Source organism: Emydura macquarii, unplaced genomic scaffold, assembly GCF_026122565.2.
Source record: "Emydura macquarii macquarii isolate MOO-44397 ecotype Brisbane River unplaced genomic scaffold, CSIRO-AGI_Emac_v2 contig_2676, whole genome shotgun sequence".
NCBI classification, from domain to species: Eukaryota; Metazoa; Chordata; order Testudines; family Chelidae; genus Emydura; species Emydura macquarii.
The window spans coordinates 40,906,438-40,928,893 of record NW_027132813.1 but is presented as its reverse complement, the minus strand read 5'-3'; the positions used below and the strand labels follow the sequence as shown (position 1 = coordinate 40,928,893).

At 39.3% G+C, this 22,456-nt stretch overlaps 2 protein-coding genes across 2 annotated transcripts in view; one reads left to right on the top strand and one right to left on the bottom strand.

Annotated features, from left to right (window-relative positions):
* The window catches only part of PPP3R1 (protein phosphatase 3 regulatory subunit B, alpha), a 69,174-nt gene extending 61,146 nt beyond the window's left edge, over nt 1-8,028 (top strand). The window contains exons 4-6 of the mRNA XM_067565275.1: nt 303-362; nt 1,626-1,810; nt 5,853-8,028. Of these exons, the coding sequence (XP_067421376.1) occupies nt 303-362; nt 1,626-1,810; nt 5,853-5,900 (293 nt within the window). The 3' untranslated portion in view covers nt 5,901-8,028. The remainder of the gene's footprint in view (nt 1-302; nt 363-1,625; nt 1,811-5,852) is intronic.
* A 4,154-nt stretch (nt 8,029-12,182) lies between these two features.
* On the bottom strand, nt 12,183-22,439 carry PNO1 (partner of NOB1 homolog). The gene is made up of 7 exons (XM_067565270.1): nt 22,114-22,439; nt 20,610-20,759; nt 17,293-17,376; nt 16,448-16,508; nt 14,750-14,867; nt 13,315-13,385; nt 12,183-12,596 (listed from the first exon to the last, which is right to left on the bottom strand). Exons 1-7 carry the CDS (start codon nt 22,378-22,380, stop codon nt 12,529-12,531), a joined length of 819 nt encoding a protein of 272 aa, XP_067421371.1. The 5' UTR covers nt 22,381-22,439; the 3' UTR covers nt 12,183-12,528.
* Nucleotides 22,440-22,456: the final 17 nt, after the last annotated feature.

Genomic DNA, 22,456 nt, shown 5'->3' with positions numbered 1-22,456 from the left:
TGAAAGTCCAAGCTCTTGATTATTTTAAGTAACTGTTGATACATATTAGTACTGTGGGCACAGTATTTGGCTTGAGATGCTTCCTGCTGAAAGGAGCTAGAGATGCCTTCCTAAGGATGTGAATATACTATTCCTTCTCAAGGTAAGCTGTGTTCTAAGAACATTCCCAATGTTGACTTTAAAAAAATTGTTTTTTAAAATTTCTGAATATTCTGGTTTCTCTTTGCAGTAAACAGGGCTTTAAATATATATATATACACACTGCTGATTTGTAAATGCTTTTCCTGCCCTGTATTCTTCAGAATTTATAGAAGGAGTCTCCCAGTTCAGTGTCAAAGGGGATAAGGAACAGAAGTTGAGGTGTAAGTACTTTGATTTTATGACAGATTTTCTGATATTTTTCAAATGTAGTTTGCTTTTAACAAAACACTGGAAAATCACTTTTTCCTCCTGGGATGCATGTTCTTTGACAGAAGGTTACATCAGACAGGACAGGTTGGAGACTATCTTGAAGGAGTTGGGACTCCTCTAACAGTTGAGGATGTCACTGGCACCTTCACAAAAAGGGCTGAGCATGCTGTCTAAGCAGCATTGTTGCATTTCCTACTGAATGAGCAAAACAAAGTCCACGTGCCTTTTAGATTAAAGGAATTACGAGCAATGCACACGATTTTGTTTATGACAGTATGGAAATCCAATTTTATTTTTGCTTATCCAATAAAACAAAGAAATACTAAACTGTTCCTGCAAAATTTTGACAATGTATCTTTCAGAAGCATAAACCTTTGCTTTTCCTTTCAATCCTTATTATAATAATACCAAGATGTAATATGGATGTAGAAATTAAAGTTGTTTCTGTGAAATATTAAAAAAACCACTCCCCTTTATCATCCTCCCTCCCCCCAGATTTAGATCATGTCCAAACAGCTTGCTGTAAACTGACCAATTGGGGTGTTGTCTTTAATATGAGTTTTGTCTTTAATATGAGTGTTCCTGCATATCATATACTACTTGTTGTCTGAATTTTTTGTTGCTTAATTTTGTCAGTGTTAGTGGAATACTTTTCCACTCAGGGTTTGTCTACTCTTAAAATACTACCGTGGTGCAACTGTACCTCTGTAACCCTTCAGTGTAGACACTACCTACCCTGATGGGAGGGACTCTCCCATTGGTTTAGGTAATCCATCTCCCCAAGAGGCAGTAGGTAGGCCAATGGAAGAATTTTTCTGTCGACCTAGCATTGTCTACACAGGGTCTTAGGTCATATTAACAACACCAATCAGGGGTGTGGCCCTGACCAGTGTAGTTAAACCATTAATTTTCTAATATAGACCAGGCCTGAGTGTTAAAAATCTCTCATACCAAAGGCTTAAATAAATTATAGTAGAACTGTTCACTGGACTGTGTCTGATCTAGTGGGATCGTTGTCTCCCAGAATTTATAAACTCAAGACTTAAAAATCAATGTAACTCTTCTGAAAACAATGCAAAATCTTTTTTTCTCAGTTGTGCATATAAAATATAAAGTTATGTATCTGCCTTCTGATAAGTGTTCAATCTAATGGAAATTATTTAGTAGGCAGGTCATAGTTACTATTGATTTTTCCTTTAACTCATTTTCTACAGTTGCTTTCCGGATTTATGATATGGACAAAGATGGATATATCTCCAATGGGGAGCTCTTCCAGGTGCTGAAGATGATGGTTGGGAACAATCTCAAAGACACTCAATTACAACAGATAGTAGACAAAACCATAATTAATGCAGATAAGGATGGTGATGGAAGAATATCCTTTGAAGAATTCTGTGCTGTAAGTATTCTCTAGGGAAAGATATTGATATTTGTGTTTTACATATAATTTTAGGAAATCTAGTTTGACCTAAAGAGACTGGTTTTTCCAATTATATTTTATAAAAAACCATTGCTGTTGTCTTACAGTAAGTAAAATTCATCTTAAAATAGCTGACTGCATTATTCAGGATGCAGACTTTTCCATTTGACTCAAACCTGTCTATAGAAAAAATTATCAAAATATTGTGCTGCAAATACAGTGGAATAATTTTTGCATCCTTTTTGTTGAGATGTATAAAAACTGATTGAAAACTACCCTGGCCTGGGAATTGCTGTATGGCAAAAGTAAACTTCTAGATTGAGGAACCAGAGACAGGTGCCTTAGATTCCAGGCTTTCAAATGGTAGAAAATGGTGGTTCCAAAACCATGTTTGTAGACCATTAATGGTCCATGGATAGTTGGCTATCCTTGTTTCCAGCAGCAAAATTCATTAAAAGTAGATAGAAAAGTACTGGGTTTTTTTTATTATTGCCTTTTCATCTAAGAAGCTATTACAGTTTGTGATCAAGGACGGGAAAGGTGGGGCTCTTTACAAAAATATGGTCAGTTAGACCCTGAGCATTTGAACAAGAATCAGCCAGCCCAGCACCTAAGAGAAACAGTGCTCGGTGCCACTTCAGAGCATTGGCCTGCCTTTACCAATGTCCTATCTCTAGTGCTTCAGAAGAAGGAGATTTAAAAAAAGGGAAAAAAAAGAAAAAAAAAACCCACCCCTCCTAGAATACACTGGGGTTTGAAGAGGTGAATCCGTTCCTCACTTGTGCCATTGGCCAGCTGCAATCCTAAAGCATGAACTTTAGGATCATAAGAGAGAAACTGGAAGTGAGCTGCTGAGCTCTGCCCCCTACATTCAAAAGCAACCCCATCATGCAGTTTCACTCATAGATTTGTCGTGGTCTTGCAAACTTGTTTGCCCCCACAGTTCCTATTGAGAGGCACCTCACAGCTCTGATGGTCAGAAACTTTCTTCTAATTTCCAGCCTGCATTTGTTCATGGCCAGTTTAATATCCATTTGTTCTTTTGCTGACATTGTCCTATTGTCCTTGAGCTTAAATAGCTCTTCACCCTCCCTGATATTCCACCCTTTTCTGTCCCCCCCGATACAGAGAGCAGTCATCCCTTCAGCCTTCTTTTTGCTCAACTAAACAAGTCAAACTCTTCATCTCCTCTCGTACAATCCCTTGAGCATTCCATTAGCTTTTATCTGCACCTGTTCCAGTTTAAATTCATCTTCCTTGAACATGGGTGACCAGAATTGTACACAGTATTCCAAATGAGGTCTTACCAGTGCCTTGTACACTGACATGAACATTTGTCTCTTTCTACTGGAAATGCCTCTCCAACTACATCATAAGATCACACTTGCCTTTTTCAAAGCCGCATCACTTTGGTGACTCATAGTTATCCTGTGATTGACTCTCACCTCCCCTCCCACAAGAAAACTGCATAATATACTAGTTTGTATTGCTGGTAAGTGGTGGCACAGCAAGCACTAAAATTACTTTCTGATTAGAGTCTTTCTCAACTCAGATGTAATGTAGAGTGGCACTGTGGTCTAGTGAATGAATAAAGCATAATCCTGAGACCCAGAACTCTGGGCATTTCTGGTTCTGCCATGTATTATCTCTGTCTTAGTTTTCCCATCTGTAAAATGAAGGTAATACTGTACTTCCCTGAGGAAGCATGGACAACCTTTAAAGCCAGAAACAAATGCTTTATACCAGTGATACTCAGATCTGAGTGATTCAGGAGTCAAATTAGCAATCAACATTACCCAAAAGTGTCACAGTGTAGTGTAAATTCATGGTTTCATTTACAATTTTTTTATTCTCACAGCATATGACTGACCAAGTATTCTAAAATTGGTTAATAACATAGTAAAAGCATCCTGATTGGTTAATAACTTAGATTGGTTGTTAATTAAATCACAGTACTTTAATATTATGTGCTGCAAAGAGTTGCAGGAGGCGCATTAAAGAGCACTCATGACTCCTGAGTCTGTCTGAGTTTCACTGCTTTATACCATCTCAGTGCAGTATAACTCATGTGCTTGGTACAACATCCTTTGCCAAAAATGTCACAATTGAAGGGATGGATGGATATAATCATCAGAATGACATGATTTTATGAGATAGATACTTCATGCTCTGCAAGAGAGCTGGTGGTGCTATCTTTAGTGGACCAGTATAAATGCACTCGGGACCAATAAACTATTCTAAGCACTGGTCCTAAAAAGTGGTGAATTTAACCAAAGAGTTATAAAAAGAAAATTAATCAATTGAACTCAGAATTTTAAAATTTATTTAATATAAAGTAGCAGTGTGTTTGACTCATGATGTGTCTGATAATCATATCTTGGTAATTGGGGATTTTGAAGCATATAACATGCTCAACTGTAAGAATGAATTAGCTTAAGAATTTATATTTTTCTTTTTTTAAAGGAAAGTAGTAAATTATACATTGAAATACAAGTGGTTTTTACAAAAACATATTGAGGAAAAACTCAAATGACCACACATATATGTAAATATGTATGTGTATCTGGATTTTATTATATTTAAGTTGATATGTGTATGGAGGAATGTAAATCTGGATAGCTTGATATAGTGAAAAAGTATTGCGCACATGTATGCTCTTTGTATGAGGTTATAGCTTCAGTTCAAATAGAAATAATTCATTTTCATTAAGTACGGTGTATGTGCTGATTGCAGACTTTGAAAACACAACTTTTTCTTTTACAGCACCTAGAAACTTTCTTAAAGGATGAAAATCTCCGTTTTTCATGCTCCTTTAATTAAAAAATGGTCACATGGAATTTTACTAAACTTAACATATAAAATGATTGTATTCTGGACTAAGACCAGCATTAGAAATACAATTAGTAAATTTTCCAGTAATTTATATGCATTAGTAAACCAGAGCTTAAAATTAGTTCTCCCCTCAAACGTGACTACAACAGTGCTGCCAATACATATTTAAATGGGTGATGTCTCTGTTCCCTTTACCTTTTTCACATTTGTATTCTCTTGTTCTTTATTCTTCCATTGTATATATACATTGTCCTCATCATTTCTTTTAAGTTTTTCTGTCCATTTCCCCTCTGCAGTTTGTGTTCTCTCCTTTCTTGAGTTTCCAATTAGTGTGGGTTTTGTCCATGTTTATTTTTTCCAGTTTTGTTCTGTTCCATACCCCATCCATTCCTTTCATCCCACCTCTCTCCATCTCTGCCTCCCTTCATACCGTTGTTCTTTGCTTTCCCAATTGTTTTTCTCTCACATTTTTGTTAATTTTGATGTCCTCTACCTTTATGATAATTTTTCTTTGAATCTCTTTCCCTTGTTTCAGCTGCACAGCTTTCCCCACTTTTCCTTGCACACCCATTTCAGCTGCTCACCTGCCACTCTCATTTTTGCATCTTCCCTTAGTTTTCTGCACACATGTATCCTGCTGTTTTTGGAAGCTCCCACACACCTTTTGGATGCTCCCCATATTTTTGTGCACACCCTTTCTTTTACCAAGGATGCCGGTGGGCTTCCCTGAGCTCCTGGTTCCTCATGGTGACTTCCACAGGTTTAGTTTTCAGTCCATGACAGTTTTCCTATTTAGGGAGGCTTGTCTGAAAATCATGCTGACAAATTAATTCACAGGCCAGTATAAATGGATCTAAGAGAGCATAGGTTGGTATGATTAATTCTTTCTTCTGGCTCTCTCACTGTGTGAAAGGTACTAACATAGATTCTCTTAAACTTAACCTACTTGCCATAACTTACACCCCTTTTTATATGTTGCTTGTGAATTTAGCCTACTTAGTCTATAGGAGTGTAAGCTGGTGTGGAGAGGCCAGGAAATAGAGTTGCAGCAGAAAAAGCAACTGATTGGAGGTGGGACGGTGTTAAACATACATCTATTTGCATCCTCTTGTTTATGTGGTGTGCTGTTAATATAATTTTACTAATTCTTAGTTCTCTTAACTTTAAATGTTTTTCATTCCCGTTTCAGGTTGTAGGGGGCCTAGATATCCACAAAAAGATGGTGGTAGATGTGTGACTCTTTTTAGGGCACCACCCAACACTTTTGCTTTCTTCTCCATCTCTGAAGATCTGCTCAAGACGTCCAGCAACGCTCTCTGTGTATTTAAATGGAAGTATTTTTCTCTGTGAAGCCACATTTTCCAACATGAGCCTCATGAAGCCAACTAAGTGTTATTGAACTTTATTCTCTCAATAACTCAGTGTAGCACTTTAAAGTCTGAAGGACAGCAAGATGGAAAGAGCATATCAGTATGGTGGAGAAAGGGAAAGGGGTTGGCTTTTTAATTTATTTTTCTTCATCTTTTATAACAAGGAAATATCTATCTATATATATGTGTGTCTATTTATATATAGATATATATGTAGCTTTCTATATGTAGTAGTTAGATGGGCTTTAATTTAATATACTTGATTCAGAAACAAAACTAGAGTACAAAGTGCCAAGCAGAACATCAACAGTTCAATATATGGATATACATCCTTACTTTTATTTCACACAGTTTTATATATATATAGTAGAAGAATGTAAAAATTTAACGGGGTGTTAGATCAACTGTTTTCCTTTTCCTGTGACTGTTCAGATGTTTCTATATATTGACTGGCTGACAAAACATTGCTTCCTGTTAATTTACCTTAATTACATTTTTGTAACACAGGAGACTAAGTTTATTTATACCTGTTAATATATTACCAGGGACTATGTCTCTTTGCTAAATAACTTGTAGTACAACTCTGCTTAATAGTATGAGAAAATATAGTTTAATGCTAATGCCAAGAACTAGTCCTTGTGTGCATGTAGTAACTGCACAACGCTTATATGGTCACTTCATTCTGTCACCTACTAACTGGGAGCAGTTGCATCTATTAAATAGCCCTCAGGATATATAAATCAGCTGTGAGATTCATTTCAGATACAACAGCTGAAGATGTTTGATGCATTCATGATTTCTCTTGTGCTTAGCTTAATGAAATTTAGGATTGATATAATTGTGCAGGATTTCCATTTACTTACTTTATACATTGCTTAGTGAGATTATAAAATGTTTCTTGCCACTAAATTTGTTTCAACCATAATAGTTTCCCTTCTTCATTTAAAAAAGTACTACAGGTAGCATAAATAACTGGTAATATTTTATATATATATATCTATATCTCTATATATATATGTATATAGGATTCATACAGGGGGAAAATCTTGTTAACCTATGCCATAGAGAAGGAGGAAAACTTCATATTATCTAAATTTATACCTCTTCCTCTTCTCCAGTCCCTCACTTGGAGAATTATTTTCTTTTCTATATTTGTCCATATCATGATTTCTAATTGATGGTAACTTGATATATGTGTGTGATATAAAAGTAGCAAGCCATGTTTTACAACTTTATATCATCCCTTCCCTTTTCTGCAATGGTACTATTGGCTGGAAGAAAAACACATTTACTAGATTTTTAGAATAGTACATCTTTCCTGGATAGCAGTTTTTCTATTAAAAAATGTTTTATCATCAGCAGTGGAAAGGGCAGGTTGTATGAACCTACTTAAATGGAGCACCTGTCTGCCATAGCTGTTCCTTCAACTGAGTGCTGCACATCATGGGCTCTGTCTGTGAGAGAGAAATCCAGGTGCTTGGTGTCCTTGCATGACATGAAGTTTTGCATGTAGATCGAATTGAAATGTTCCTCTTGTTTACATAATTTGCATAATTTAAAAAGATAATGTTGCCAAACTTTGGTAAATGTTAATGTTCAAACCGAAAATCTCCACTACATGTAACTTTCTTCCTCTGGATCAGTACGTGGCTTATAATCCCAGCCAGTGGTTGTATCTGTTCCATTGTCAACTGCCATGTGCTCTGCTTCAAGGGGGAACTAGTCTTTTGTGAATTTTTTGTACATAAGTATTTGTTACAAACATTTTAGCAAATGCTTTCAATTTCTCTTACTTGCTTGTGCATATCTTGGCTGGCGTTATAGAAAATAGTGTTAATGTTATTTCCTTATTGGGGGGATGGTTTTTTTAGTTTGTGTGGGGAAAATGGTTTATGTTGAATGTTTAGTTTTTCCTCTGCATGCTACATCATATATTGTGGGAACTATAGGAACCTTCATATTATACGAATAAAAAAATAAAATATTTGAACCTTGCCATGTTCTAAATGTTTTCCTTGAGCTTCGTGTCAGGTGGCTTAACTTTATATTTTTAAAAATTAATATTGCAGAACTAAGGATTCCACATTTGCTGTTAGTCTAAAGAAATTGGTTACTAACACTATAAAATTCCTGTTGAAGCTGTGTGTGTCAAAAGATGCAAGCTGTTAATGGGAACATTGCCAGTCTTCCATTTGCAGTGTTTCAAAGCCACCTACTTTTTTACTGGGGCACATAACTTTATAAAGGCTATTTATCTCCTATATGTTCATCTGCCAATCCAGAGGACATTAGAGAGACAAGGTGGGTGAGGCACTACCTTTTATTGTACCAAATTCTGGTGGGGGAGAGAGACAACCTTTTGAGCCATACAGAGCTTTGCCTCTTAAGTCCCACCTACATGCATGGAGACAGCTCAATTACCTCAAATGTTTTTTGGTGGTAAAAGGAAGCTCTAACTTATGCAAGGATGACAGGCGTTTTGGAATGATCTTTGTCCTCAGAGGCAAGTGCACTATCCCCTCCCCTCCTCTGAAAGCAAAGGAAGCCAGACAATTGTCTGATTTCTCACTACTGAAAAAAATTCCTTGGTCTAGAAGCCATTTTACTTCATCTGTAGCCTGTTTATTTCACTGTCCTTGGTGTGCTACTTCAGAATAATCCTCCTTTTGCAGTAGGCTAGCCCCCAAAAGGAGCATATTTTGTCTTCAGTGTAGCACCCAATGCTAGCTTTACAGTAACTTCCATTCAGTGCACACTTACCTCAGGAAAACTCCTGTCTGGCACCATAGCTATTCTTTCTACTACATCCAAAGTTGGTGGTGTGTAAAATGCAGAAGTAGCCTTTTAAGACTAAATTAGTCAAGTATAACACTTAACTCCCACTTAACCAGCCCTCATTGGTTTGGGGCAAGGATGTCTGAACTCTCTCAAAAGGGCAGTACTAATGTATATAAAAGATAAAGTTGCAGAACAGAGGCTTGGGATGAAGTCTGGCCACAGAAAAGTCTTCCAACTGCAACTTTAAATCACAACTCACCTACATATTCAAATTATTATGGGGGGGGGAACCCCTTAGTACAGGCTTGGTTGTGTTTTGCGTACCTGATAAATGGGAGCAGGTGCTTGAAGTGCAAAAGACTTAAGTGCATACATACCCTATTAAACTATCCAACAGGTTACACCTGTTCATTCTCTGATCACTCAGCAGTATTAACAGCCCAAGCACCAATGGCTTCACGTGATTGAATTTTTGAGGGGAAATCTGCTACTGTATTGATGGTGAGATGCTGAGCATCAGCAACTCCGCTGCATAACTCACCACTCCAGGAAGCATTTATTGAACTAGAACCTTGTCCACTGGGTAGGGTCACTGTTCTATTTAAATTGACTTAAAAATTGAGCTACAGTAAAACCTCAAGTTACAAACACCTCAGGAATGAAGGTTGTTCGTAACTGAACAAAACATTATGGTGGTTTTCAAAAGTTTACAACTGAATATTAACTTAATACAGCTTTGAAACACTCCTTTGCAGAAAAATGCTTTTCCCTTTATTTTTTGTAGTTTGTTTAACTCAGTACTGTACTGTATTTGCCTTTTTTTCTTTATCTGTGATTGCCTGATTGTGTACTTCTGGTTCCAAATGAGGTATGTGGTTGACCGGTCAGTTCATAACTCTGGTGTTCTACTATAGTTCAATAGTACAGCTTTCACATACAAGGCTCAGGCAGGTACACTCCTCCCTCTATCTTTATACATTCAGATGGATGGTACAGGTCTGAATACCATTTTAAAATGTGTACATTTGAACATGGAAAACATTTTTAGGATGCTCTATTTAATAGAAATCTCCTTTCAGAAGAGTTTATCATAACAAGGGTGACCTGTTCACAAGGGGGAAGTATTAGTCTGTTTAATAAGGAGGTATTTGGCTGGTTCATTGTTGCTATAAAATTGTAAGTTCTTTATTACATGTAGGACTGGTAGCAATACATTTGAAGGTTGCTTGACACTTCCTAGATAAGACCCTACCTTCAGTTGTCCATATCTTTGCCACACTTTAGCTGTTTGGGCAGAAAATTCCAGTGCCAGGGAACAAATCTCACCTGTAACTATTTTGGAAGGTTTCATGCAAAATGTTTCGGCTGGTTGTTTCAAGAACAAGGTTAGTTAGAATTTCATTGAGAAGCCCTTGCAGCCCTATACTTTGAGAATGGAACTGCAATTTCACCAAGTTACGATCCTCAAAAAAAATCTCTATTTTCTCACGTTCAGAATGAAGCAGCTAAAATTGTACCAAGCATGTTCTATTCCTTTTGCTCTTACTGGTGCCTAGTGGGGAAGCTACTTTTCCCAGCAGCTGTGGGCTGGGATTGAGGGCAGGCAGTGGTTCTCAAACTTTTTTTGTAGCAGTGACCCCTTTCAGCCAGCAAGCCTCTGAGTGTGATTCCCCCCCCCTACATTAAAAACATTTTTTATATTTAACACTATTTTAAATAACCCTCTTTAAAATGAATTTACTTTGTCATGACTTAAAATAAGACAAACATTTTTATTGAATTATTATAAGCAAAAATGTTATTTTTAAAGTTAGTTTAATACTGGGAGGGGGCATGAAGAAACTTTAATATAACTTCTCACAGCAGAAGTATTAGCACCCTATTGCTACTTGCTTCTGTACTGCTGCTTGCCACACACAGTTCTGAAGGCAATGCTGCAGCACAAAACTGCAGAAGGGTGGCAATGCCATACTATGCCACCCTTACTTCATCACGTTTGATCTTTGCACTGGGAGGGGTGGCAATAGCCCCCGCCTGCATGTCTGACTGTTAAATTATAAATTAACTTTTGTTTTGCTGGTCTCACTGTTCGGATTGGGCTGTAGTTTAATGCAATTCTTCAGCTATTGAACAATCAGGCCCTTGTCTTCAGTTCCAGCTTTAGTCAAAACAAACCTGCGTGCATGATACTATACTCCCCAGAGTCCAATTTCCTTAAAGTGGTGATAACGCAAATATCTGTTTAAGAACAATGATTGCTGCATTATATTTACAATACTTTTTTGAAGTAAATACACTGTTGTGACAGATTAATTTTCTAAAACACTAGATAAGTTGTATTTTATAGCAGTTGCTTTGTTTTGTACATGTACTCATGTCCCTTAGTTTAAGAACCCCTGAACTAGGGAATGGAAGTGAGAGCAGGGAGTCCCTCTCCCCTATGATCTCAGTGATGCCCCTGCTGGTGTCCAGGTAGTGTGGCAGAAGAAGCCACCTGAAGCAAATACCAAAGGGACAAGAGTCAACCTGGGGGAAGGAAAGGAGTAGACAGATGAGAAGCTAGGGCAGAGAGTGGGAGTTGGGATTGGTGATTGACCTAAAGGTTCCAATTGCTCCTGAGGACCTGGTGTGGGAGTTAATGTACCAACCCTAGAAAAATTCAAGTTTGCTTTTAAAAAAAACCTAAATTACATTAAAGCCAGGCACTCAGGATAGGAAATTCAATAGTTAAGCTTGCCACCACATAGGTCTCAGTAGTCCCTGCATGAGGTCTTTCCTGTGCTGCTATGGGACCAAGGAGAGTGGTAGGCCCAACTGTGCCTTATTTTAACCCCTTGTCTCCACTGTAGTAACTCAAGTTGCCCCCACATCTTAAACCAAGCACCCAAAGTTTATCATCACAAGGGTGTATCATCTCTCTGCCTCAGTCCTGCATGTGTAATGTGGGGATAATACCCTCCTCACCTCACCAAGGCATTATGAAAATAAGTTGTTTGTGAAGTACTCATTCTGTAGCAATAAGCACCACAGAAAAGCACAGGAGGAAATTGTCTTTGGAGCTAGGTTTGAGTAGCATGCAGGAAATAAAGCTGGAGGGTCCTACAGCAAACAATGTGGAAACAAAATATTGAATTGCTGGTCAGTCAGAACCATCAATCCTGTGCAATGAAGGAGGAAGGGGTTCTGTGAAGAACAGATATGCAGCTCCGACATGCACAGGCCCTGCTTCTCCCTCCTCTATGAATTTCATAACAATCAATGAAGGTGATGTACAATCAAATGAGTCCGACTGCTAACTACGTTTACACAAATCAAGAAATCTGAATGCATGAGTTTACGATGCTTCCTAACAAGTCACTTTCTTCAGAAACCAAGGAACAGCCCTGCTCATCAATATGCTTACTTTAAGGGTAAGAGTCAGCCAAATTAATCATACGTTTGATTAGTGGTAAAGCATGTAATCTTTAATGAACACACACGAGGGTTTAAATTAAATTACTTAAATATTGTGTCAAAAGATCAGACATTATGCCTGAATGATGAAAGACTGCAAAAGCAGCCCTATTTTCTTCTAAGCTTCCCAATCAAGTTAAAGGAGGCTGAGCACCTGTATACTTCATGCAGAACTTATTTCCATACACATTAGCTATGTATTAAGATCTTCAGCCACAATTTCTGTATATTAGGATACACAGTCTTTAATTAGAGTCCCAGCTCTTAGAATCTTTCAGCTGCTCTGCTTGCCACAGCCCTAATATTGCCATAAACTTTTGATGGAGGGCTTCCTGTAGAGAAGACAGATACATTATTATAAAATGGTATTGACAGATTATAACCATAAGCACAAACTCTGGTTTACGATTAAGGCTATTGTTGAAACCTCAGTGTCAGATTCCAATATAAAAAAGAGCAGCTATGTTTTGGTGAAGCTTTGCAAATAGTTGTAAGAAAACAGACTTGCTGTTTACAAGTGATTTTTCAACACAAATCATTCCTAGCTGGAGATGATTATTAATAGTTATCAGATTGGCAAATCAGATATCGGACACTAAGGTTGTGCTAATTTTTCAATGTACCTGGTATTATAAGAGTTTCAACTCATCCATTTTAGCTAGTTCTATACAATGGAAGCCAGAAATAGGAAGTGTCACCAGTGAGTGCAACCCTGTATGGACATTCAACACTCCATTCCCTGCTCTGCTTAAAGCACAAAGTTGGGAGGTACACAAACAGGGAGCAATCCTGCTATCTTTACTCTGCAACAAATAGAATACCTAGGAACAGAATCGCTCTCCCAACAAGAGTGAAGGAAAGATACCAACACAGCAGCAGTCAAGAACTAGGTGAGTAAATAGTAACAAATGAGTTCAGATTTAGAATAATCCTCTAAAAATAATTAAGCCCCACTTAAAGCAGCAATGATTGCAGTTTCCCCTTAAATATAGATCTTACAACAAATCAGTGTTTTCACACCATGGTCTGAGGTTAGTTAACAGAGCTTACCTAAAATGAGATTGCAAATGGCTGTTCGTGCCATCTTAATATTCTGAAAAGATCCTAAAATATGAACTTTCCTGTAAAAGCAACCAAAACAAAGTTATTTGGGAAAGGTTTTCCCTTTAAGCCTGTAGTTTACTTAATGTTACGTTATTCAAGTGAATTTGAGATTCAAGGGTTAAACTCAATAGATCTTTAGAATCCACTTGTACTTTGCTGCCAGTCTTGCATCACTAATTACAACACTTGTTACAAGTACAATTGAGTTAGTGTTTTCTTTTCACTTTGCTACCAACAACGGGTGGCATCTCTGTCCCATATTTGCTGATACATAATTTATTTCCAATACAAGTTAGGATTAGCTCATGTGATGGTGCCAAGTTTGACTTGTTCTGTGATGAGAGCAGTTGTAACCAGGTTTAATAGCACTAACTGGAGGAGAAACTGACCTGGAAGTCCAAGAGCCCACTTCCCATTAAAAGACAGTAAGCATCCTACACAACAAATAACTGAATGCTACCCTCTACCCTTTTGAATGAAACTTGTGCATGTTCACATTTGCAGACACAGACTATGATCTGCACTTCCAGTTATCATATGAAGCTGCATCTTAATACTCAGACCTTCACCTGCAGTTCATTTAATGGGTACAACTTGCATCTACAAAAAGAGGGAAGAAGCTTGGCTGCACTCCCTCTGGAAGCTTATCCTTTAAAATCTTCTCAAACATGGAAGCATTAGAACAAGTCCCTATCATCCTCTGGTCTTATCTACTTCTCTTCACCAGATCATTCCATTGGGTAGCGCAGATTTAGTCCTAAGTGGGGCTACTTTGTGCTTCACTTTAAACATATATTTTCATGTTTTAAGCACCTTCCATCTTTATAACCAGACTAGGGCTACCCATTATGGGTACATTATCTTTCAAATTTCATATCTATCTTCACTGTTATTGTTTCATTTTCCTGCAATTTAGGAAGCTTATAATTCTTGGGGAACACCATTCAGCTACCATCAGAACATATCTTCCCTACACATTCAGCTTCCAGCCTCCAGTGATGTTGTCTCAGATGTTGATCCTACTATTGGCCCTTAAGGAGCATTCACTTTTCATTACCATGTAGGCCAAGAATTCAGTCAATCACTTTGAAGCTGCTAGCATTCATTGGTTTGGGGAGCAAGAATTTTGACTGGTCCCCATCAAAGTTCATACATGATGAGGCAACAGAACTGCCTACAATGTATTGTTTGGGACAGGGTGTGTGCGTGCACATGTGTGAAGAAGCACATTCTATTATTCATGTAGAACTGTCCCTACATTTATATGCCCAACATGACATTCTGGGTTATTGCACAGAGGGAAGGAATCTATGAAGGATCAAATACAAGTTTTAGGAATTGCACATTGCCTAAAAGTTAAATATGAGGAAAGTCTACTTACGAGTCAGCAAGAACTATTCGTGTCCTGGTTACATTTTCTATAGTGAACTTGGTTTTTCCACCTTTTCCTGCAATTCTTCCTATTGCTCTAGAAAGGTGGTCTCCTTTCAAAGGCTTGACTAAAGCAGAAGGGAAAAAACTGTTTCATTCGCAAATAGTAATATGTATTTCTACAGCAGCTTTCAGGGTCTTTCAAATCACTTTATGAACATGAATACGTTTCAAAATACCTCTATGGAGATAGGGAAACACTACACAGGGATTATTTTACTCAATACACTGGGACAGCAACTCATCCCAGAGGTAGCTGTGTTTCAGAGTGAGTATAGTGATCCCTATGTAAAAATGTAACAGGAATCACTCCTCAAGTGATTGGGAAACAAGGACCAATTCCCGAGTGAGTTGGAGGAGGATCAAAACAAGAGGGTGTAAAATTAACATGCTTGTGTAGAACAGAACTGAAATTAGAAATATCTAGGTTCTTATACCACCTTTATTCCTTAGAATCTGAGCAAATTCCATTAGTGCATTAAGCAAACTAAGTAACATCAGTCAGTTGTGGTTTGTATCCTCTCCCCAGGGGGAGAACAATACTGTTGCAGGATAGTGTTTTGTAGTGATAGAGTTTATTTTGTTGTTGTTTGTTTGCTGCTCCACTCAGCATTTGATGAGTGGAGTCAGGTGTGAGGCAGATAATGCCAAAACACCATTACCATCTCAGTATGTATTCACTAAAGCATGCAGAATGCCACTTTTCAAATTCACTACACATTTCCTCCACTCTACTTTTATCAAGGAGAAGGTTAGCTACAACATTAATTGACAGAAATAAGCAGCAGAGAATAGAAATACAGGCCTTCATAAACCAGATGAGAATTAACCTGACAAGTCTGATATGCCGCTTGTAACACTGAACAAAATTTTTGATGTTTTAGGAGAAAGGCAACTGTGCCACCATCATGCCCCTAGCCAATTGTGTATTGCTGTATATAGTAGTAAAAGTTCTTTCCTGACCCACAGAGTAAGCAATTTATACCCCTGAGAATTACTTGCTTTTTCAAGATTGCATAAAAAGTGTTACTAATCATGTTATCCAACCCTTTAAAAAAAAAAAAAAAACACCAAAAAAAAAAAACCCCACACCTACCAAAAAAAATCAGGTACGGCAATGCTGACCTCCCACAGCAATGAACCACACACTACAGGAAGCAATATTTCTACTAAATAATTTTATGTTTACCTGTCCGAAATTGAAATGAAAGGTGTCACTTGCCTTTGAATTCAGAATCAGCTTTGCAATGCTGCTTATTTTAACGAAATACCTCCACAACAGATGTCTATTACTGCACGCAATGTTTAAAAAATTGCAGCACACATTTGCGAATTCTCACATTGCTATTTAGGCCCCAAGCTCCTTGGGACAAGTCTATTTTATTTTGTACAGCACTAGGCACAGTGCCACTGCTCAAATGTGACATGAGTCCAATAATCCTCATGACACACTAGAATGACCCCACTTTTCAGCTAAGATGTAACAGGCAGTGCTGTAGTGAGGTCTCAATCAGCCTGCTGCTTTTGCAAAACACGCTATAGTAGTATATCATCAAAAATACTTAAATTCAGTTATATACCACTTTTGGGGAGAGAACACAATGGCACCTAATGCACTATTGAAAGTATTGCAACAGAAGACACTTACCGTCTGTAACTTCAAAAGATTCTAGAAAAAGGTCATCTAACCTGACAAGAGCAAGAGCATCCTAAAATATTAAAAAGATTAGGTTATAACACTGCAGAATACAGACAACAAACATGTTTAAGAGTCTGTATCAAACCTTTTTTTGTTTAAGACGTAAATAATAGAACAGATTCACAGAACGGCTTCATGTGAATGTATCAAACAGCAACAGCATCAAACTAATTCACTGAAAAATTAGTTGGGTACAGCCTATGTTCCTGTATAAGGAACCCTGCAGTTTAATTACCTATCACTCTCACTCTACACCCAATATACCCACCTCCTACTGGAATGTGCATACACAGATCAAAGACAGTACTTAACCTGAAAAATTAAAATGATGAAGCTGGTCTATAACCCTGATAATCAACTCATAACTTACCTTAAGCACCAGAATACCAAGTATTTTTTAAACCAAAAATCCTTTAAAACTTAGTGTAAAAAGCACCAGATGGTCTGATTCTTCTTCAAAAAGTTATCTTACTCAGAAGTACATGATGGATATAAGCAAAATGGCAAAGTCAAACATACATATCTATGCCAAAAAAATCAGCAGAAATTCAATCCCTTTGGTGTGGTTTAGAAATAAAATGTTTACATAACACACACCCCTCTCAAGCTTTACAAAGGCAAATTTACTGTACCATTGTGTTGAGCAACTAGATAAAACCTGTGTCCCATAACCAGCATCCCTGTAGGAAGCCTACACAGAAGCCAAGGATTTTAAGCCAGCAGGTTTCTATTATCCCCACTTACACCACAATTTAGACTAGGTGACCAGTGCCATCTGGCTGCTGACGACTCACCTCAACTTGAAATCCAAGAATAAATGCTTTCACAAAGTCAGCTGCTTTCGTCAGAGCACTTAGATCTTTTGTCTCTTTACAAGTCTACAAGATAGATAAATGAAGTTGTGTGAGAGAGAGAGAGAGAGAGAGAGAGAGAGAGAGAGAGAGAGAGAGAGAGAGAGAGAGAGAGAGAGAGATCAGGACTTGAGAAACTCACCTAACATCTACTAGCCCAAGAACTAAGTCTACTCATCAGGCTGAAATACAACAGTGCTCCAAGCCATTCCACCTTCTGTCTGATTTACTGCTTGGGTCCAAAGATCCTGGAATTCTGCTGCGTTAACACTGCCTTCAATTAATACTGGCCCTCCACAATGAGAATTTATGTTGCTACCCAGCCCAGTCAATCAATGCTGGGCAGTCTCTCTCCCCACCCAGTCAGTTTATGCCCGACAGAGTCTCTGCCAGAATGGTGAGGGACTGTGGTTTTCCTTCTGGAACAAACTCCAAGCGATTCCAAAACAGAGCAGCAAGATGAGAAGCAGAGAGGCACTACACAGTTTAACGACCACCACATGTCTACCAGAGTATATTAGAGAACTTGGATTAATGGAATCCTCGCTATCATCTCCTTCCAACACAGGGATGCATGCATTGGGACTCCTGGCAACACCTAACAAGGATGCACCCAACAATTTTGGCCAGGTTGAGTTTAAAGTTAATGACTGGACATCCATGAAAATTTTACCTAGGGATGTGGTGGATTTTCCATCATTTGAAGTCCTTAGATCAAACTGGATATCTTTTTAAACATATGCCCTAGATCAACAGACTTCATGAGCTTGATAGAAAAGTTGCTGAGTATGTCATCCAGGAGTCAGTCTAGAATTACAGTGATTCCTTGGGGCCTTATCTATAAATTTATGTGATCTCAGAATGACACACAGAAATGCAAGTCTGGACAAGAAAGTAGGTCAAGAGTAGAAAGGCAGTTTTGTGAGTCATCAGCATAAAGGTGATAGTCAAAGTCATGAAAACATGCAAGGAAAAAAAGGTGACCAATAAGGGAGCCTTGTGTGACCTTCATCAAAATCTGAAGAGGAGACTAAGAGGAAGACCCTCCAAATGAAACACTAGAGGCAGAGCAACGCAGGAGGATAACCACAAAAGCCAACAGCGAATGAAATTTCGAGCAATTAAGATAGCCAACTAGTCGAGGAAGATGAGCAGGGAGAACCTTGACAAATCTCATGACTTGAAGTACATCATTAAAGAATCTAGTGACAGTGGGAGCTCTGTATTCTGGGGGCTTTTTTTCATCTCCTCCTTCTGAAGTATCAGAGATGATTTATGGCTGGAGATGGGACAATGGACAGGGTCGGCCAGTGCTCTGAGGTGCACTGAACACTCTCTCTCCAGTACTTAGCTAGATGGTTCTTGCTGACTTGATCAGAGTCTAACTGTTCACCATATGCAGGAATTCACCCTCAAGTGAGACTGGCAATGACCTTGCGGATTTTTCCACCTTTCTCTACAGCATGTGGGTACAGGTCACTTGCCAGGATTACCTGGGCATCTCACTTAATCATTTCCCTGTCGTTGTAGGGAGCCCAGATATTAGAAGGTATTGAGACGCATCATTCTCTCTCTGTGGCACTAGCAGTCTAGGCTGCAGTGGGCTGTAATATTTTGATCTAACTTCGATTGTTGGGGTCAGTGTGCAGATGCCGGGAGGTGTTGGTGGCTGGTGATACACAGGTCAGACTAGATGATCTGGTGGCCCCTACTAGTCTTAAATGCCATGTCTTTTATCAGAGTGTAGTGGGCAGAAGTAAGACTGGGGGAGAGGGTCTAGGATGGAACTGGAAGAAAAGAACCTCACACACTGGCTGCAGGGGAGCGTGAGTTCAGAGATGTAGAGGGAAAGAGAGATTCAGCAATAACTTCAGAGTGATATGGGATCAAGGTGAGCGTCTTTTTTCCTATTTATATTTTAAGATTAGGGAGACCAAATCATGCTTGTACTAACCATGGAAAGAACCAAAATATGTATTGGGGGGGAGGGAGGAGAGGTTAAGAGACAAAAAGAGCTGTGGTTACTGGAGCAGATGGAGGAGGAAAGCAAGCTCCAAGTCTCAGTGAGAAGCAGAATGTGCTGGGGCTCACAGAGGAGATCATACTGGATTTTATCAGTGTTTCCTTTGATGGTGGGAGACATCCAATGTTTTTAAAAAGGAAAACTGATTGTACATTTTGTATAACATTTCAATATGGTTATCCTCAAGAGATTACAGCAAAAAAGTAAGTAATGCCCTCCTCTAACCATTTAAACACATTTTATAGTCTCACAAAGTATCAATTTATAGATCTCCAATATTTTTCAAATTAGATGCAATTAGTATGTTTACATAAGATCTATGACCAGGTCACAACTGTCAAAAAAACCAAGACATTGTATAATAAAGACATTTTTGCAGGCTTTCCTACTTTAAGTGTTGTAGTGACCATCATATTCAGAATAAGATTTACTGATAAGGGAAGGAAGTTACCAGTACCTTCCGCATTTCAACCCTTAAATTTGAAAATAGGGCTTTTAAATATTAATCTGGAACACAGCTTGATAAAGGTATTACAGCATGCTATAAATATAGTTACCCATGTGTCAGAGGCTTAACACAAGCTTTGAACAAGCTGTTAAAATTTGTTAATCTGCCTAGGCAGTCAATAAGAATGTTAGTAATGGCTCCAACTATCACTTTCTACATCCCAAGTGACTTGAGTGCAGTCCATTAGACAGAAGGAACACATGAGCTAAGGAACTAGGATTGCTTGTCTGACATGATGAATAAAAGTAATTATGGGATTTGGCAGCCCAAACACAAACTTGCTAACTCAAAACAGGTACGTAAGTGTTATGTAGCTATAACTATTTACAAAGCATTGCATCCTGCAATAAGATCTAGTGGTTGATGGCATCCAAGACTGTTCCTGTTCCAAAACGGATTTTTTCCTCCCTTACAGTGATGTTAGATTAGAGAGAGAAAAAGCCTTTGCAAGTGAGCATTGCCAGGAGTGAATTCCTTTCTCTAAGTTTTATTTATTGCTTTATGAGGAAAGTAGCTGACAACAGCTAAGTTTTATTTTGATCCCATATGTTTTACAAGGCTCTACTTTAGTTTCATATAGGTAATAACTGGGATCTAGTTAATTAACATGTTTTTGTGCTACAAATACAAGAGATAAGAAAACTTCTTTTGTTATTCCTAAATTATATTTCATAACTCAGTTGAACTGAGGTGTTGCATGAAAACACAGGGAAAGAGTTTTCTTCTTACCTTGATTTCTACATTTCTTGTTTTTAAATTAAATCTGATTTGAAGTTGCAAGTGTTCTACAATAGGTGTGAATATTTTCATCCAGTTCTCTTTCAAAGGGGTGTATCTGTTTGCTGGTACAGGAATTTTCCTCATTTCATCTTTTCCATTCTAGAAAGAAAAGGAAGTTTAAGTAGTGTTACCACCATTATGACCGTTCTTGCCAAAATACAGCCTATCAGAGTGCTCAATCATCAAATCATCCTTTTGCCTTGAAGTCACTGCACCAATGAAATAAAAAAAAAGATAGAAAAAAAGTATCAGAGACTCCAAAATTTAGAAAGTGCAGTGCAAGAAGTTTTATACCAGTACTTTACTTATGATGGATGAGATTAAGTACTAATATTTACTAGGAACAGGCAGTACCAAGGAACTGAAGAGTTACTATCAAGTACTTTTAAAAAGCCAAAACTTCTTCCTGCAAATGTTTTTTCCATCTACTCTTGCTTAGGCCTTGTCTATACTAGCACTTATGCCGGCAAAATTTCTGTCGCATGAAAAAAACACACCCTTGAGCAACATAATTTTTGCCAGCATAAGTGTTTGTGTGGACAGTGCTATGTCAGTGGGAGATGCTCTCCTGTTGACATAACGCGGCTACACAGCGCTCTTTCAGTGGTACAGCTATACTGATACAGCTGTGCTGCTGTAAGTTTTAAGTGTAGACTAGCCCTTAGCTTCAAAACAGTTCTCTTCGGTTCCAAGTTAACAAGCAGCTTCACTGGAGTTAGCATCTTCACTGGAGAAAACAATGTGTCTGTGGAGATTATTATAAAACAGTAAACCTACTATTTGGCTAAAGGAACCTATAGAAACATTTTTTAGATAGAAGTGTGATTTTTCAGTGGACCTGTCATTCCTAATATTACTTTAACTGAATGATGATCAAACGTTTGCTTTTTTTCTAGTTTACTTTTGCATCAGACAGCATGCTACTGGTTTCATTGGTTTCCCCTGTACAGTTCGTGAGCAGAAACCAAAAAAAAAAAAAACCCACAAAAAAAGTTCTGTAGCTGCAAAGCCACAGAAGTTTGCGGGAGGACTCAAGACCGGGCCCTAGGCTGCCAGACTGGAGAGGAGGTCAGTCCAGGCCAGGCCAGAGCTGCGCGTCACTCGCGCTGGGTCGGAGCTCAGCCGGTGTTCCAGCGGCCTCGGGCTCTGCACCAACAGGCCGGGGACCTGGGCACGGAGGCGGGGGGGAGGGAGATAGGGGAGCTCCGTGCCCTCAGCGCTTGGCTCGCTGACCCCGAACGGGAACCGGGTGACGGTGACAGCAGGACGGGCAGCGCGGGGGCTCCGGGGAGCCGCACCCTCCACCCGCCTGGTACCGTTGAATTCAAGTCCAGCGGGCAGGGCCTGTCCCCGCCACAGCCCGGCAGAGGCGCTGAGCAGCCGCGCGGCCCCAGCACCCCCGGAGACCAGGACCGGACCAGGCCCGGGGGTGGGGGAGGGGGGCCCGGCTCACCCTGAACGCGTCGCCGGAGAGCGGCGGGAAGTTGGGCCTCTTGCCGGGCCGGGGCTGCCCCGTGTCCATGCGGGCCCCGCCCTCCTGCTCGGCCGCCCGCCGCTTCCGCTTGCTCCGCTGGCGGACCCTGACGAAGCCGCCGCCGGCCGCCTCCGCCGCGCCCTGGGTCTCCGGGGCCGCGGCGGGGCGGCTAGTCTCAGCCCCTTCCTCCGCCGGCCCCTCCATGCTACACCTACTGCGCGTGGGCACGGGCGGGTGTTCGCGCATGCGCGCGGCGGACTGAGGGAGGCCGCGCACAGGCCGGAAGCACGGAAACGTCACTTCCGCCCTCCGCTTCCCAACA

Bases quoted from the DNA above. Each gene is read 5' to 3' on its own strand.
- PNO1 (XM_067565270.1), bottom strand. From the start codon at position 22,380: ATGCGCGAACACCCGCCCGTGCCCACGCGCAGTAGGTGTAGCATGGAG. The intron at 20,760-22,113 runs GTGAGCCGGGCC...TTTTCTTTCTAG, and splicing joins TCTCCGGCGACGCGTTCAGG to AATGGAAAAGATGAAATGAG. The intron at 14,868-16,447 runs GTAAGTGTCTTC...CTTCTGCTTTAG, and splicing joins ATCTTTTGAAGTTACAGACG to TCAAGCCTTTGAAAGGAGAC.